Source organism: Prionailurus viverrinus, chromosome B1 (assembly GCF_022837055.1).
Source record: "Prionailurus viverrinus isolate Anna chromosome B1, UM_Priviv_1.0, whole genome shotgun sequence".
Classification (NCBI taxonomy): Eukaryota; Metazoa; Chordata; class Mammalia; order Carnivora; family Felidae; genus Prionailurus; species Prionailurus viverrinus.
The window spans coordinates 40,172,919-40,191,134 of NC_062564.1; the positions used below are offsets into that span (position 1 = coordinate 40,172,919).

The 18,216-nt window shown below is 39.7% G+C and overlaps 1 protein-coding gene across 2 annotated transcripts in view; it reads right to left on the reverse strand.

The window, feature by feature from the left end:
- Nucleotides 1–13,692: 13,692 nt before the first annotated feature.
- CHRNB3 (cholinergic receptor nicotinic beta 3 subunit) overlaps nucleotides 13,693–18,216 on the reverse strand; it is a 31,653-nt gene continuing 27,129 nt past the window's right edge. The window contains exons 4-6 of one of the 2 annotated variants that reach the window (XM_047856422.1): nucleotides 17,088–17,197; nucleotides 15,989–16,871; nucleotides 13,693–13,827 (exon numbers count right to left, since the gene is read on the reverse strand). In XM_047856422.1, the coding sequence (XP_047712378.1) occupies nucleotides 13,693–13,827; nucleotides 15,989–16,871; nucleotides 17,088–17,197 (1,128 nt within the window). Of the gene's footprint in view, nucleotides 13,828–15,850; nucleotides 16,872–17,087; nucleotides 17,198–18,216 lie in introns of those variants that run through there. The other variant, XM_047856421.1, reaches the window with a different exon arrangement.

An 18,216-nucleotide genomic window follows, 5' to 3' on the forward strand; every position in this document is an offset into this window, starting at 1 on the left:
AACAGACACTCAGATCAATGGAACAGAATAGAGAACCCAGAAATGGACCCACAAACGTATGGCTAACTAATCTTTGACAAAGCAGGAAAAAATATCCAATGGAATACAGTCTCTTCAGCAAATGGTGCTGGGAAAACTGGACAGCAACATGCAGAAAAATGAACCTGGACCACTTTCTGACACCATACACAAAAATAAACTCAAAATGGATGAAAGACCTCAATGTAAGATAGGAAGCCATCAAAATCCTTGAGGAGGAAGCAGGCAACAACCTCTTTGACCTTGGCCGCAGCAACTTCTTACTCAACATGTCTCTGGAGGCAGGGGAAACAAAAGCAAAAATGAACTACTGGGACCTCATCAAAATAAAAAGCTTCTGCACAGCAAAGGAAATAGTCAGCAAAACTAAAAGGCAGCCGACAGAATGGGAGAAGATATTTGCAAACAATATATCAGATGAAGGGTTAGTATCCAAAATCTATAAAGAACTTATCAAACTCCCCACCCAAAAAACAAAGAATCCAGTGAAGAAATGGGCAAAAGACATGAATAGACACTTCTCCAAAGAAGACATCCAGATGGCCAACCGACACATGAAAAAATGCTCAATTTTTTGAATTTTGAAAAAATCAAATGAAATTCATTTTGAAAAAATGCTCACTTATCATCCAGGAAATACAAATCAAAACCACAATGAGGTACTGCCTCACACCTGTGAGAATGGCTAACATGAACAACTCAGGCAACAGCTGATGTTGGTGAGGATGCAAAGAAAGAGGATCTCTTTGGCACTGCTGTTGGGAATGCAAACTTGTGCAGCCACTCTAGAAAACAGTATGGAGGTTCCTCAAAAAATTAAAAATAGAACTACCCTACAACCCAGCAATTGCACTACTAGCTATTTATCCAAGGGATACAGGTATGCTGTTTCAAAGGGGCACATGCACCCCAATGTTTATAACAACACTATTAACAATAGCCAAAGTATGGAAAGAGCTCAGATGCCCATCTATGGATGAATGGATAAAGAAGATGTGGTATATATATACAATGGAGTATTACTCAGCAATCAAAAAGAATGAAATCTTGCCATTTGCAACTACGTGGATGGAACTGGGGGGTATTATGCTAAGTGAAATTAGTCAGAGAAAGACAAATATCATATGACTTCACTTATATGAAGACTTTAAGATACGAAACATGAGGGAAGGGAGACAAAAATAATATAAAAACAGGGAGGGGGACAAAACATAAGAGACTCTTAAATATGGAGAACAAACAGAAGGTTACTGGAGGGGTTGTGGGAGGGGGGATGGGCTCAATGGGTAAGGGGCATTAAGGAATCTACTCCTGAAATCATTGTTACAATATATGCTAACCTGGATGTAAATTAAAAAAATAAATTAAATTTTAAAAAATGAAGTACAGTTGACATAAAAATTTATTTGTGGGGCGCCTGGGTGGCTCAGTTGTCTGGGCATCTGACTTCAGCTCAGGTCATAATCTCCCAGTTGATGAGTTTGAGCCCTGCGTCGGGCTCTGTGCTGACAGCTCAGAGCCTGCAGCCTGCTTAGGATTCTGTGTCTCCCTCTCTCTCTGCCCCTCCCCTGCTCATGCTCTGCTCTCTCTTTTTCTCCCTCAGAAATAAATAAAGATTAAAAAAAATTGAAAAAAAGAATTTATTTGCTTTTTGAGGCTGAATAATATTCCATTGTATGTATTTACAACATTTTGTTTACCCACTGATCCATCAGTGGACATTTGAGTTGCTTCTTCCTTTTGGCTGTCATGAATAATGCTGCTATGAATAGGAGCATACAAGAATCTCTGAGTTTCAGTTCTTTGGAGTTTATACCCAGAAGTAGAATTGTTGGGTTATATGGTAGTTCTATGTTTAATTTTTTAAAGAACTGCCATGCTGTTTTTCCACAGTGGCTGCACCATTTCCATCCCTACCATCAGTGTGCAAAGCCTCCATTTTTCCACATCCTCACCAATACTTGCCATTTTCTACTTTTTTCCCCCTTTTAGTGGCCATAGTTCTTTGTGGTTTTGATTTGCATTTCCCTAATCATTGTGATGTTGAGTATCTTTTCATGTGCTTTTTGACCATTTATATTTCTTCTTCTTCCCCTTCCTCTTCCCCTCCCTCCTCTCTTCTTCTTCTTCTTCTTCTTCTTCTTCTCTTCCTCCTCCTCCTCCTTCCTCTTCTTTCTCCTCCTCTTTATTTGCATATTTTCTTTGGAGAAATGTGTATTCAAGTCCTTTGCCTCTTTAAACATCTGGTTAGTTTTTATTATTGCATTTGAGTTGTGGAATTTTTATATATTCTGGATATTAACCTCTTATTAGGTATAAACACAAGACTTACAAGAACTGCAAAGCAGGAAGATGGGAGGAAAATGCTCCCAGCCAGGAGCAGGGAAACCCTGATCCTGACTTCTTTACATTTCTTTTATACATGAACATACCTCAGACTTTCCAGCCCAACTCTCCAGAGTTTGCTCAGTGATCCTCCGATGAGAGAGGATCTTGTGTTCACAAGTAAACAAACTAGCATATGCAAAAGAAATGAGATAAGCACGTGAATTAGAGGGAAGTCACAGCATTTGTTCAGAAGAACAAGGGAAGCAAGGATTGAAAATTCATAAAGGGTCATGAAGACAGTAAAACATTAAAGAACTCTTTGTTAACTGAGATTTTTGACTTTTAGGATTGACCTGGAATTTTCTTGGTTATGATTTCATTATCAATATCTGTGTGTGTGTGTGTGTGTGTGTGTGTGTGTGTGTGTGTATGTGTTCACACAAGTGCACATGCATGGGAGTGTCTGAACTATTAGATCAGTGTGTATCTGAACTATTAGATCAGTGACTTTTAGGGATGGAATGGAGCTCATGGGTTATTTAACTCAACTCCTTTTTTTTTTTTAATCTCAAGAGGTAGAGTGGCTTGCCCACAATCACACAGCTAATAGGTTCCACATCTCCTGACTCTTAAACGATTTCCCTGACCCCAGTGCAATTCAGTCGCTCTTGTGAGAAGGGAATAGAAAAAGATAGTAACTCACCTGAGGTGGCCCATCTTTTCCCCTCAACACCCCCAGACTAGCCTTACAAAGCAGAAAGCCTCTCTCACGGACAGTAATCAGAAGGAGGGAGACATGTAATGCAAGTGAAATGGAAATGAGGCTAGAGAGATGAAGCTGCACATACTCTCTTATTTGGGGAAGGTCAGGACTATTAGGGTCAAGCTTTATTTTAATGGTGACAGGGCATATAGGTATGGGCTTGAACTTTGGATTTTTTGAGAAAAGCTGAAAATCCAGCTTTTTATATAAAATCTCCTAGTTTTAAAGTGTGGCAACTAAATGAAGAAACAAGAATAATGTCCTCATGTTAGCCAAACAAGACCCATGTGCTGGGCCTGGAGTTTGTAGCAGGGACATGAGTTTGCAGCTTTGGCTGAACAAACTGGTGCTTGATTCCTTCTGTTGGTTGAGGTCATACCAGAGGAGGCTAAGTCCTGGTGGAGGGAAGTGTGAGAAGTGGGAAGGGGAGGAGTGGACTCAGAAGCATGGAGGTACCACCTGAGGGCCTAGGGAGCATCTACTTGGGATGTCTTCACCTAGCCCCATCCTTCCACAGGGCCCAGGGTATGCCTCTTGTGTGTAGCGAGGGGATAGGCCAACAAGAACAGGGGAACAACGTCTGAGCACCTCTCTTTGCCCATCCCCCCTTTTGACTTAAACTGTCATTTGGACCCTTCAGCAGTATCCAGCCATTGTGAACCAGAAATGCTATTGCACCCCATTTACACACACGCACACACACACACACACACACACACACACACACATTCTATTTCCAGTTGGTATTTGGAAATGTCTAAAAGGTCATTTTTGCTTGTTGCAATGACCATTGCCCTTTAGGCCTGGGGACTAGGGATGTTAAGTATCCTGCAATGTGTGGGACAGGCCAATGTAGAATTATCAAAATACCCATTAGGCCGCCTATGAAAAATCAGAGCCCTCTTGAGGGCATTAGTTTGGAGCATATGCTAAGCAGGCTTCTTGAGGGGTAGTCACACACCACACCTGTCACACCCAGCAGAAGAAAGAGTAAAGTTGATTGTTGACACTCTTTTCTCCTGAGGGTTGACTTTTTGCCCATGAAGAGGACCTTACCTGTGAGCAGAGATGATGGTAGTGCTTTCCTCAGAGGGCTGTTTAGAAGGTTGCCTGAGTTAATCTTCATAATGTGTATTCTTTTTTTTATATTATTTCCCTTTTTATACTGCATTCTTCTGGCCTGGCTGGATCTCCTTTTGTTGCCCAAAGCTGAGACTACCTTTGAGCTCAGAGGCACATCTAATTGTACAACAGGCCAGGCTGCCATACCCCAATAGTGGTCACTCTGCATGGAGTGTGATAATATACACCACTGGATGTATTGCTGCTCTTGGCTAGTTTTCCCAAACCTAAGATTGTCCATGAACTAAAGAAGTAATGATACGTTTATTTTCACCATTGTTTTATTGACAGAAAGTCTTAATGAAAAGGAAGAATTCATATTAGGTTAAACATAAATGGTAGTCACCATGGTGTTCATGAAATGATTTCACTTTAATATATAATAGTAGGTGCTCTGAGAAAGAATTATGACACAGCCAAAAGGTTCAAGCCAGCGGAAAAATGTTACTTTGTGGAAATTGTAGTGTTCTAATGTAGCTGGTTAGAGACCATCTTTAAGGGGCCCAAGGTCATAGGTAAGAGACTTCATAACCTTGCTGTGTGTTATTGTCATAGGCTGTACTACTAAATTTACCACTGGGTAGGTGGAGCAATCGGACTGTCATCATCTTGATCCAGAGATTAGTCTTAACACTAATGATGAGATAGCCAAATAGTATTCTCCTCCCATGGTACAATATGAATTACACAGTATAATCTCTGATGTCTTCTGCCAAAACTACTTAGCCAGAATTATAACAAAACTTCCAATTTATAGGAAATATAGGAAACAGAGGAATACATTAAATGATACCAGAGGCAAGCAACCAGACGAACCCCCAAAATGAGACTTTCTTGGAGGAAACTGATCTGGTCCTTTCAACAAGTCAGTGACAAGAAAGAAATTAAAATAGATTTAAGAGGGGGCACCTGGGTGGTGCAGTCAGTTAAGCGTCCGACTTCAGCTCAGGTCACGATCTCGAGGTCTGTCAGTTCGAGCCCCGCGTCGGGCTCTGTGCTGACCGCTCAGAGCCTGGAGCCTGTTTCCGATTCTGTGTCTCCCTCTCTCTCTGCCCCTCCCCCGTTCATGTTCTGTCTCTCTCTTTCCCCAAAAGAAATAAACGTTAAAAAAAAATAAAAAAAAATAGATTTAAGAGGCATAACACTATGGGTTGAATGCTACTTTAGACAAGCTAGCTACAAATTTAGGCTGTTTTTCAGCTAGTTAGAAATTTGAGTGTGGAATTATTAATTTTTCAAAGTATAATAATAATATTTTAGAAATGTTTTTTTTTAAATTTTTTTTTCAACGTTTATTTATTTTTGGGACAGAGAGAGACAGAGCATGAACGGGGGAGGGGCAGAGAGAGGGAGACACAGAATCGGAAACAGGCTCCAGGCTCTGAGCCATCAGCCCAGAGCCTGACGCGGGGCTCAAACTCACGGACCTCGAGATCCTGACCTGGCTGAAGTCGGACGCTTAACTGACTGTGCCACCCAGGCGCCCCTAGAAATGTTTTAATATAAGAAAATGTTTCTTTAAGGCGCACACTGAAAATTACACACACAAAAGCACACACGCACAGCTGGAAATACTGGAAGAGGCTGAGGAAGAGTACAAGTTTGCTCTCATTTTAGGTGCTGGTTTAATTAATGAATGAGACACCTGGGTGGCTCAGTCCGTTAAGCTTCTGACTTCAGCTCATGTCATGATCTCATGGTTTGTGAGTTCAAGCCCTATGTCGAGCTCTGTGCTGATAGCTCAGAGCCTGGAGCCTGCTTCAGATTCTGTGTCTTCCTCTCTCTCTGCCCCTTCCCCACTTGTGCTCTCTCTCTCTGTCTCTCAAAAATAAATAAACATTAAAAAAATTAATCAACAAATATTAATTAGGCCTTGACCATGTACTCAGCTCTATTAGAGAGACTGTTGGGGTTGTAACAAACGATATGCTATGATATAACTAAGGAAATAAAATTCACTTGATAAGATACAAAGGGACAATTACATTCTGTACTCTCTAGCAGAGCCTGAAAACACCGCAGGCTCTCAGAGACAGGCAGCTTAGTTGGGCCACGTGTTCTTTGAAGGCTTTATGAAGTGGGGTGTGAGCAGAGATGTGAAGGATAAGGACAATTTAGGACAGCTCTCTGTGGGTCTGTGCAGGTGTGTGTCCCACACGCTTACACTTGTGATGGAGAGTTGTACGGGTCTCACAACATCCACTTGTTGGAAGTAGTGAAGGGGGACTTCAACTATCTACCTCCATTTTCACCTCAGTCTGTACTTTCTAACTGATTAAATTCTTTCTAGCACGTCTCTTAACTCAGGCAAAAGACCTAGCTGCAGGCACAGCATCCGTGATGGGGACTGAAACTCTTGTCCCTCAAGCAATAATGGTGACTGCTCTGTGGCCAGCAAGACCCCATATGACCAACTCCAAGACACTGGTCCACTTGACCTTTACTGGCTACCTGCGTGTACCCATGACGTTCGCCCCACATTTTCCTTATACAGATCTGAAAGTATTTTCAGCACTTTGCAGTCTTTGAGACATCAGTCTGCTGTCTTTCAGGTGTTGGCTTCACGGAAATACATTCCTTTCTGGTTTCGCCACTAGTCTCTCTGCCTTTGGATTTTGTCAGCAATGAGTGACTGATGCTGGTCTGTTTGGGCCACATGCTCTTGCACCCCTGCTGCTCCCCGGTTGCAAGAGCTGGAAGGTTTTACTCCCATAGATTTTTCTTGTTATACATTTGAAATTAAAATTTCTTTGCTTTAAAGTTATCCTTTGTCATTACTATCTTTGGGTTATTGAGGTGTCTAAATATTTATGCTTTTCCATATTTGAAAAGCTGTGTGTACACATATAAATGTTTGACCTTTGCTGTATTTGTGTCTGGTCAGAAAGAGGCTTGCTGTGGAAAGTGTTTCATGCAGTATTTATCAAACTTTAAAACTGAATTTGAATTTAAATGCATTTTTCTAAGATTAGTATTGTCATTTATCTAGCAAACTAATGAGTTAGATACAGTTAAGTAATGAGTTAAAGTCAACAGTGTTCTCAATAAAGGAAAGAACAGTGATTTGCCCTTTGAATCCACAATCCAGTCAGGGATTTAAAGCAGGGAAGCCTTGATTTTCATCACAATGTATCCCTGCAAATCCTGTTCTAAAGCAGTGTAAAAAGATTACATTTTCCCAAAGAAACAAAGTTCTAATTAGAAGTTGTGTGCTTTAAAAATTGTGAAAATCTCCTAAGTATAGAATTTTAGAGCAGGAGAGAAATATGAGTCTTAACCTTTAATTAATTGACCAGGAAACTAAAACCCCCGAGGGGGCAAGTGACCCACCTAAGGCCCCACAGCCCACAGAGCGAGGTAATAGGTGGTCTAGAGCCCTTTGGGTCCTAGTGTCTTGTTTTCCACCTCACCATGTTGTTTCCCTTTTTTTTTTTTTTTTAAAAGAAGGAGTTTTTTTTTTTAAATTTTTTTAAACGTTTATTTATTTTTGAGACAGAGACAGAGCATGAACAGGGGAGGGTCAGAGAGAGGGAGACACAGAATCTGAAACAGGCTCCAGGCTCTGAGCTGTCAGCACAGAGCCCGACGCGGGGCTTGAACTCACGGACCGTGAGATCATGACCTGAGCCGAGGTCCGCCACTTAACCGACTGAGCCACCCAGGCGCCCTTCCCTTTTAAAAAACCCAGTAAAATGTGCAGAGAAATAATAGATATGTAGACCAAGCAAGGAACCCAATGTTCCACAATGTGTGTGCATAGCACATAAAAATATAATTCTATGGTATAAAATTTGGTATATGTTGAAAAATAAACTGCCCGTGTCAAATATTACTTACACACTTAAAATATATATAAATGTGATTTCTGTTTTGGAATTTATAACTACTTTTGAGGGTTATTAGAATGGCACGAATCTCTGTAATAAAGCAGTCTGGGCTATTTGAAAATATTCTATTATTTCGGTTCACTATGGCCTGTGTTTGTTCTAAAATGAAAGTAGATCTGGGTACTTTTTAGGCCTAGGAAAGGGAGCCTTACAAGACAGCCAGAGTAATTAAAGAAACCATATCCAGGAGGAGAGACCAAGGGCACAAGGGAGGGAGAGATTAGGTCTGAAAAGGACAAGGGCTATTTGGTACGAAGAGGATGGAGATCTGACTGGAAGCAGGAAAAACAGTTTGGAAACCAGTGCAAATGTCCAGGAGATTATAGACAGCGAGGCGTGAAGAACCCCACTGGAGTGGATATCCTGCCAAATCTAACAACATATGTGGACCACTGACTTCAAGATGTGCTTCACTTTTTTTTTTTTTGGTCAATAATTAGCAATTTTATTCCTAAGAGAATCATCTCTCCAGTCCCTATTGTGTCCAGCATCCACCAGCCTGTAAAGTCAAGATTAATCAGAGTCCTTAAAAGAGATCCACACTCTTCTCATGGCATAGTGTCACCTGTGGTGATTTTTCAGTGTCCTAGTCTCCATATACAATTGGACATATATATTAAGGATTGAGATTTAGAAAAGATCAGTATAAAATGGCTGGCTGGGGGCGTCTGGATGGCTCAGTCAGTTAAGCATCTGACTTTGGCTCAGGTCATGATCTCACAGTTCATGAGTTTGAGCCCCACATTGGGCTCTGTGCTGACAGCTCAGAGCCCAGAGCCTGTGTCTCCCTCTCTCTCTGCCCCTGCCCTACTCATGCTCTGTCTCTCTCTCTGTCTCTCTGTCTCTCTGTCTCAAAAATAAACATTAAAAAAAAAAGGCTGGTTGATATGTTTCATTTTGTGTGTGTGTGTGTGTGTGTGTCCTCCAAATCCTACTGATATATCAAAATAAATGTAAAATGAATACATCCATGACTGCACTGGAAAGTTGGCTGAGGCATCTTCACAGACCAGATTGGTGGAGAATAGCTGAAATATGCAGCACAGATCAGGTTTATGATAAAACCTAACAGAGCAGTGGAATTTTGGTCCCATGAAAGAAAGATGGGACCACCAAAGAAATTATTTTCTTTCTAACAATTCTAAGATTATACACAGGGGAGACTTCAGGTATAATTGTTGAGTAATCAAGTAAAGGACCAAGCACAGCTGTAGCAGTACTCTACTTTTCATAGTGGCTTTCACAGTCTGTCCCATCTGGTGGGCATTCTGACACATGAGAAACCAGAGTGAGCACTGGAGTCAGTTAAATAGTTTAGTTTAGAAATAGTTTAGCCCAAGATTATTTATGGCTGCCATGAAGAAAGGGGTTCCTTGAATGTATTAGATGAGCTACTCACATACTCTAGAAAAATGCTTTCTTGGACATAGACAGTAAAGGAAAGCAACTGGAGCCTGGTATTCTGTCATTAGAAATGATTTCCACTGTTAGGTAAACAAACAATGTCAAAAATCAACAAACATGGGAATAAAACTACCACAAAAAGCATAAAAAGAAGCATAAAAAGAAGAAGTAACCCCTGAAGAAAAATTGTTAATACAGACAACAGAAGACTTTAAAGTAACTATAATTAGTATCCCTCCAAGTTATTATAGAAGATATGACATCCAAAAATAAGAATTAGAGTTCTTGGAAATCAAATATTCATCCATTAGCAAATATCCATCCATGATTCATCCATTAACAAACAAAACCTCACCTTGGTAGGTGGGCTGCATAGCAGAGAAGACAATGACTGACTATCAAATTAGTTAGGGGTACCATCAAGCTGACAATGTAAACAATTAAACAAGTAAAAAGTAATGAGAGAAGAGTTAATAAATTAATAAACATGGAAGACAGATCCTGGAATACCAAAATCCTTCTATTAGAAATTTCAAAAAGAGAGGAGAGAGAGAATAGAGGATAGGAAATAATAAAAGAGGTTAGAGAAGAAAATTTTCATGAGTTGAATAAAAACATTAATCATCAAGTGCCAAGATAAAAACAGAGAGGGAAAAAGAGAATGAGAGAGAGAGAGAGAGAGAGAGAGAGCCCTGTATTTAGACACATACAGCATTCAGGTGACATTTTTTCTTTTTTATTTCAGGTGACATTTCTAAAGTCCAAAGATAGTAAGAAAAGTCCAAGAGTTTCATCAAGGTAAAAATAGGAATCTATAGGAACAAGGAATAAGAATCAACTTTCATAAGCCATACAGAGAAAGACAGATACCATATGTTTTCACTCTTATGTGGATCCTGAGAAACTTAACAGAAACCCATGGGGGAGAGGGGAAGGAAAAAAAAAAAAAAGAGGTTAGAGTGGGAGAGAGCCAAAGCATAAGAGACTCTTAAAAACTGAGAACAAACTGAGGGTTGATGGGGGGGTGGGAGGGAGGGAAGGGTAGGTGATGGGCATTGAAGAGGGCATCTTTTGGCATGAGCGCTGGGTGTTGTATGGAAACCAATTTGACAATAAATTTCATATATTAAAAAAAAGAATAAACTTTCACAAAAAGAATCTAGAACATGGGATATTGTAGAATAATATCTTCACAATTCTGAGGATGAAAGATTTTGAACTCAAAATTCCATGCTCAACCCATGAGAGCAGAATACATTACAATTTCAGAAGTGCAAGGATTCAGAAAGGTAACCACTCTCAAAAGTTTCTGAAAGAATTGCTTGGAGATGTATTCCTCTGAGATAATGAAATAAATCAGGTAAAGAGGAAAACAGGAGAAAAAAAGTGGCAAACCAAGAAATGAGTAAACCAATTACTTGTTTATAATGTGGTTGTGGACAAAATGTATTGTCAATAAATTATTCAGAGGAAAGAGACACATAACATAAAAAATTAATAACCTGGAATTAGAATTTTGGATGATTTAGCAAAACATAAAAGGTGATAAAAGAAGAGGGGAAGGGAAAGTGCTAAAGGAACTGTTTCATTTCAAGAGTGGTGGCTATGGGCATTAAATTCTAACACCAATTAAAGAAATTTGAATATGTTTATTAATAAATTAATAGAAATGGATGCATAACTTTCAATCCAGTAAAGAGGAAGGAATAGACAAATACAGTCAGAGCTGAAAAGGAACAACAACAAAAAAAAGGACAAGAAAACATTACACAGAAAACACAAAACAAAATGGCATGGATAAGACTAACCATCTGGGTGGTAACAATACATGTGAAAGGTTAAACCCCAAGTCTCAGCTGTAAATTGTTTATGAGAAACATGCCCCAAACCAAATAGTCCAGAATGGATTAAGATTTAAATCTTGGAAAAAAGAACAATTACTTCAAGTTAAAATCAGAATTTGGCAGCAACAATTTTGGAGGGCAAAAAGCATCTGAACAGACTCTTCCTGATGAATCTTCGAGAGGGAGTTGGCAAGTTGGGTGACGAGTGCTCCCAGAGGGGCAGGGAGACACATGGAAACAAAGGAGGGCATCTTGGCAATGATTTTTTTTTTAATTCAACACCAAAAGCAAAGGCAACAAAAGCAAAAATAAGCAAGTGGGATTGCATCAAACTAAACTTCTCCACAGCAAAGAAAACCATGAGCAAAATGGAAAGACAGCCTACGAAATAGGAGAAAATATTTGGAAACCATGTATCTGATAAGAGGTTAGTATGCAAACTAACAAACTATACAAAAATTTCATATAACTCAACAGTAAAAAACCAAATGACCCAATTTAAAAATGGGTAAAGGATCTGAATAGACATGCTTCCAAAGAAGACATACAGATGGCCAGCAGGTACATTAAAAGGTGCTCAACATCAGGGAAATGCAAATCAAAACCACAGTGAGATATCACCTCACAGCTGTGTGAATGCCTGCCATAAGAAAGATGTGAAATAACAAATGTTGGCAAGGATGTAGAGAAGAGGAAACCCCTTTTCACGGTTGGTGGGAATTTAAGTTGGTACAGCCACTACAAAAAAAGTTACGGAGGTTTTTCAAGAAATGAAAACTAGAACTCCATGTGATCCATCCACTTCTGGGTGTATGCAAAGGAAACGAAATCATTTTCTCAAAGAAATATCTGCACTCCCATGTTCACTGCAGCATTATCCACAATAGCCAATGTATGAAAACAACCTGTGTCTGTTGATGGATGAGTGGATCAAGAAAATGTGATTACACACACACACACACACACACACACACACACAGAGGAATATAATTCAGCCTTAAATTCTGTCATTTACAACAACATAGATGAATGCAGAGGGCATTGTGCTAAGAAGAGAAACATCAGACAGAGAAAGACAAATACTGCATGGTTTCACTTACATGTGGACACTTAGAAAAGTGGTTGTTAGGGACTGATGGGGAGGGAAAATAGGGAGAGATTGGGAACAGTGTATAAGCTTTCAGTTATAAAATAAATAAGGTCTGGAGATCTTATGTAAAACATGGTGACTAGTTGATAACACTACATTGTATAATTAAAATTTGCTGAGAGTAGAACTTAAATGTTCTGAAGAAGAAGGAGGAGGAGGAAGAGAGAAGGAGGAGGAGGGAGAGGAGGGAGGAGGGGGCAGAGGGAGGAGGAGGAGGAAGAGAAAGAAAGGAAGAAAAGCAGAATGGAAAGCCTTGAGAGTACTGTTGAAATGGATTAGACAGGCTGTGAGGACATAAAAACCCATTATCAGAGAATGTTCAGTACTTCTATTTTCTAGGAAAAGATAATGCATTTTAATGACTGCACTCTTGGCAACGGATAACAGTGTTTCTATTGTAAGTTATTTTGATATGGCCCTTAGAGCAAGTCACAACTCACAGTAGGTTTTAGTTTTACCATCAGAAAAACTATACAGTGTTATGAATAAGCCACGAATACCACCTGCCTTAAAGGTTACCACATTCAAGAGACTGTTTTTAACAAATACCACATTTGTTGGGGGGAAGGGGAGGGGCTTTAGTTAACAGGCGTCTTGGAATCTTCACAATAACAAGTGATCTGTGCCAGACCTGTTGGACCAGTGTGATTCCCCAGAGGGTTGTTGAGATTTGCTCATACACATTGCTACAAAGGCATAACACACGGCACCAGTTTGCAAACTCAGGCAAAACCACCAAGGACACCAGTAGATTCAGGAGACCCAGGTGTGTGCACACAAACAACTTGACTCAGAGACTGCCTTGAATTCCTGGTGTGCATCCTTGGTCCTGCTTCCTGGGGGCATTAGTCCAGCAGCCCTAGCATGTCCTGGCTGTGATGTCAGACCTGGACCATATGATTCCATGAACGTTGGAGAAGCCAAGGCAGGGACCTGAGGGGGTTCTGCTTTACTTAAACCCAACTCCCTCCAGTGGCAATCATGAATTTACTGTGGGCAAACCCACATTTACCGGTGTTCAGTTTCCCTGAGGATGGCACTGACCCTTCCAAAAAGCTCATGCATTTGGGTACTGTATGTACATGCTAGCTGGATGTCAGTTCTAAGGTGTGATTTTGTCTTTATGGTATTTTAGATTGCTCTGGAGATGTGTTCCTAGTGGGAACTATGTAGCCACATCTTCAAAGCAGGAGTGAATATCAGAACAGAGCCTGTAACTGACACTATCAGAAAGAGCCACAGAAAGATTCGGTCCAGAACTTGGGCTACGAATTTCCAGTCTTGTACTACCTGCAAAAGAGAAAAAGATGCCTTCCATTCAATATGCAGGGCAACTGTTCTGAATTCATTTCAAGGGATTGAAAAACAGTAATATTTGGATTTACAGCACTTCATTTTTCAAATTCACCTAACACATCCCCTGCAACGTAGGCTCAGATTCTCCCCCGTGACTTCCGTAATAACAGTGCCCAAAGGAAACAGCCTGTGAACATTTTCATCAACAAAGAAGACATAAAATAGAAACAACTGAATCATTTATGCATTTGTAGAACAATATTGATCCAAATGGGAAAGGACTGATTTTTCCACAAATAAAAAGCCAGTATCTCTTACTAGGATCTTCCTGACCTCATATATGAAATGAATCATAAGCTTATAAATTAAGAATTTTCATGGCCAAATATTATAAGCCTTCTTTTCTTCCACTCCACATGTGGGTATGGCTGCTATTATCTCTGGAATGCCAGAAAACTGCGTGGAGAAGTGACCATGAGATGACAGGAATCTGCAAGGGAGAGGGAAGATCTAGTCCCTTTGGAGGAAGGGAAGTTGGGGGAGAGTGGGGAATAAGCCACTAAGAGCAAGGTCAAAGCAGCAACAAGTTGAGAGGCCAAGGAGGTCTGAAGGACAGGTGCCAGTTTTCCTCTTTTGAAGGAAAAGAAATGTCACATTTCTACTGTATGGGGTTTTTTGAAGATGGACTAGAACAGGACTTATAGAGAGGGGACATAGGTACTGATGTAGAACCAGAATGCATTCTGCACACATAGAGGTTTAGGAATAAAACCTTGGGGAAAAACACAAAAAAGATGTGTTTAAAGTGTCGATCTTAAGTGGTGGGATTATTAATTATTTTAAATCTGTTTATACTTTTTGTATTTTCCAAATTCTGTACCCTGATCATGTGTTACTTTTATCATTTTTAAAAAAGCTAGTTGAGTCTTTGAATTCAAATTTTTAAAAGATAGAGAAACAACAACGAACAACCCTTAAGAATAGCTAAAGAGGCACCTGGGTGGCTAGTCGGTTAAGCCTCCAACTCTTGATTTTGGCTCAGGTCATGATCTCATGGTTGTGAGACTGAGCCCTACATCCGGCTCTACTCTGAGCATGGAGCCTACTTAAGCTTCTCTCTCTCCCTCTACCCCTCCCCTGTTTGTGCTCACTTGCAAGCATGTGCTCTCTCTCTCTCTAAAAAAAAAAAAAAAAAAAAAAAAAGAATAGCTGAAATGTTAGTTCTACAGCAATGGGTGAAAAACACAACAAATAGTAAGAGAATATGCTAGGTAGTATCTAGATGAAGTATAGACACATGTTTCCTTAAAAAATGTCTTCCATAATTTTGTTTATGGGATCAGGCTCTTAGCACTAATTTGCACTTATTTTAGAGTAAAATAATTGAACCCTACAAATTGTCTTAAAATTTGTTTTAAGCATCAGGTAAGATCTGAATCCAGAACTGTTTTGAGTATGAAATCCACACTCGTGCCACACTTTTTTTTTTAATGTTAGCCAAATAACCACACCCTTTTCCCTCACCAAAATATCTGTTGGAACACTGTATATTTACATTAATCCCGAAGTCTAATTCTGTTCTTTTATTTCCAAATACTATGGCTAGAAATAACCACCATTGAACTAAAAATGAGAGGTAAATTACCAGAGACCAGGATAACCAATTTAAAATGTAAAATTAAATTATTTTAAATAGGGGCGCCTGGGTGGCTCTGTCGGTTGAACGTCCGACTTCGGCTCAGGTCATGATCTCACAGTTCATGAGTTCAGGCCCCGAGTTGGGCTCCTTGATATCAGCACAGAGCCTGCTTCAGATCCTTTGTCCCCCTCTCTCTATCCCTCCCCTGCTCACTCTCTCTCTCTCAAAAATAAACATAAAACATTATTTTAAATAGAGTCAAGTCTAATTATAAGGGATGGTGCTTAATCTATACTTGCTTCTTTTTTGCCCATTCTGTTTCTGTGAACTGCTTCCTAAAGATCCATACTAAAATTTTTATTCATGTCAGGGCTTGTTTTACATTTTACACGTGAAATGCAGATAGCTAATAATGTCACATTTTAAAAATGACAGTATTTTATTGTAAATAGATGTGAGAATATTGGTTCTTGCACATTTCAATGGCAGCAGTGTAATGAATACCAGCGTACTCACCTGGTTGATAAAATGCTCTTTCTTCACATGCCTTGAAATGTATCTAATGGAATTAGCAGCCTTTTCCAAGAAAGCAACAAGAACTTTTTCTCCATCACTAATCTGTCTTTGTTTCCTTTTTTCTAGAACTTTACCTTTCACCACTGGTTGGCTCTCATCTTTGTCTGGGAAAGAGTAGCGATCCATGTGGTCCTTCATACAAAGCAATTTAGGAAGTTTTTGTAGAAAGAGTCTCTTAACCCAGGGGGCCATGGGATGGTAAGTCGAAGAAGATCTGTGGTGAACATTAATCACGAAAACAGTAACAATAATCGACAGGGTAACGAAAATCATTATGAACAGCAGGTACTCCCCAATGAGAGGAATGACTTTTGAGGAAGATGGGATTATCTCCTCAATTACTAGAAGAAAAACTGTCAGGGAAACCAGAACAGAGGTTGATAGCGAAAGCTTTTCTCCTTCATCAGAAGGCAAATAGAACACGAGCACTGTCAGAAAAGACAGCCCCAGGCAGGGGATTATCAGGAAGAGGGTGTAGAACAGGGGTAGGCGGCGCAGAACAAAAGAGTAAGTGATGAACGGATAGGAGTAGGTGCCATCTCTCCTGTTGCCCTTCATCCCTTTGGCATTGAGTATTTCCCATTCTCCATTATCGAAGAAGTCTTTTCTGTCAACATTTTCATTTATCAAAACGAGATCAACCATGGTACCATCGTAAGTCCAGGATCCAAACTTCATGGAGCAGTTCTGCCGGTCGAATGGAAAAAACGTGACGTCCATGGTGCATGAACTTTTGTAACTGGCTGGAGGGGTCCAAATGACGGTGCCATTAGATCTCACTATGACTTTGGTCATGAGGGAGCCTTCGAAACGTCCATCTGCACTGTGGTAAAAGCAGTTGGACACTAATGAGTTGGGGTTTTGCCCACTCCTCTACTATTTGTATTTATTACTTTACTATTACGGTGTCAAACAATATTTCAAAAAGAATCAGTTCTCTTCTTAAATCTATACATTTCTCTTAATCATTTTGCCAGAATCAGGCTTTGCCATCTCTAGTCCCAATCTAACCAGTGTATGTTTCTTCTGCGATACTTACTTTTCAAAGAGAACTATGTCAGGAAGCCAGAGAGATTCTGATGGAACTTTAATTGAACGAATTCCACCATATTCATCAGGGTTCCAACGTAACTTGTGGTCTGTCCACTCCTGCATTAAATTAGCATACCGAAATTTTAGTCTGAAAATTCAGTGTATTAGACTTTGGAATCTTCAAGTTTATGTGAATTTACTAATCCAGTGCTTTATTTAAAACAGGGAAATTCATCCATTTTAGATCTTATGATCTTATCTGTAGCTCAAGATACAGGTTGAGCCCAACTGGCCTCTGATCTTGCCCAGGCCCACACAGCCCTCCTACCTGGGATTTCCAAAATTGCCATATCTACTTCCCAATGGAGAGTCTGAGCAACAAACACCATTGATTGGTGATCTATTTTTTCAGCCTATTTTCTCTTAAGAAACAAAAGAAAAGCAATGATAGATCTAACTCAGTCTATTCTAGAAGAGTTGGCCCAGGAATATTTTAATCTCATGAAAATGGATACAAACAATTTTTAATATCGCTCGAGTCTTGGACAAACATCCACCCAGTATGTTAATATGAAACATCCAGTATGCACTGATTAGTCTTGATAACATAACTGTATCCCAATGAAAATATATTTTCCAAGAATTTCCTTTTAAGTTCTAATCTGAATTTATTTTGTGACCACTCAATTACAGTTTTAAATTATATTCCTAATATTGTTAGCCTCCAGATACTTACATATTTTTCCTCACATACTTACATATTTTTCCTCATAATACAATGAAATCATTTAGCATGCTTTACAGGAGCTAATGGACCCAGATTAACAAACCTGACCATTAATTGATTGGCTTATGAAGGTCAAGAGGATGATGTATGGATGATCCAATTACAGCAGAAGTGGACTTTCTTAAAAAGATTTTGGATCCAGAATCTTATGAAATCTGACCTGAAAATTAAATTCTTCTATCCCATTGTCCCTCATGTAGACAGTTGAGTAATGATGTAGGATAATATGAAACGACATTTCAGAAAGTTTCAAGGGTGTGCCTGCCCAGTGTGAGGCTTCCTGGAGCCCAGTGATGTCAATGTTGTCATTAAAAAATCAGGAGACAGCAGATGGGCAACTTCACTAGAT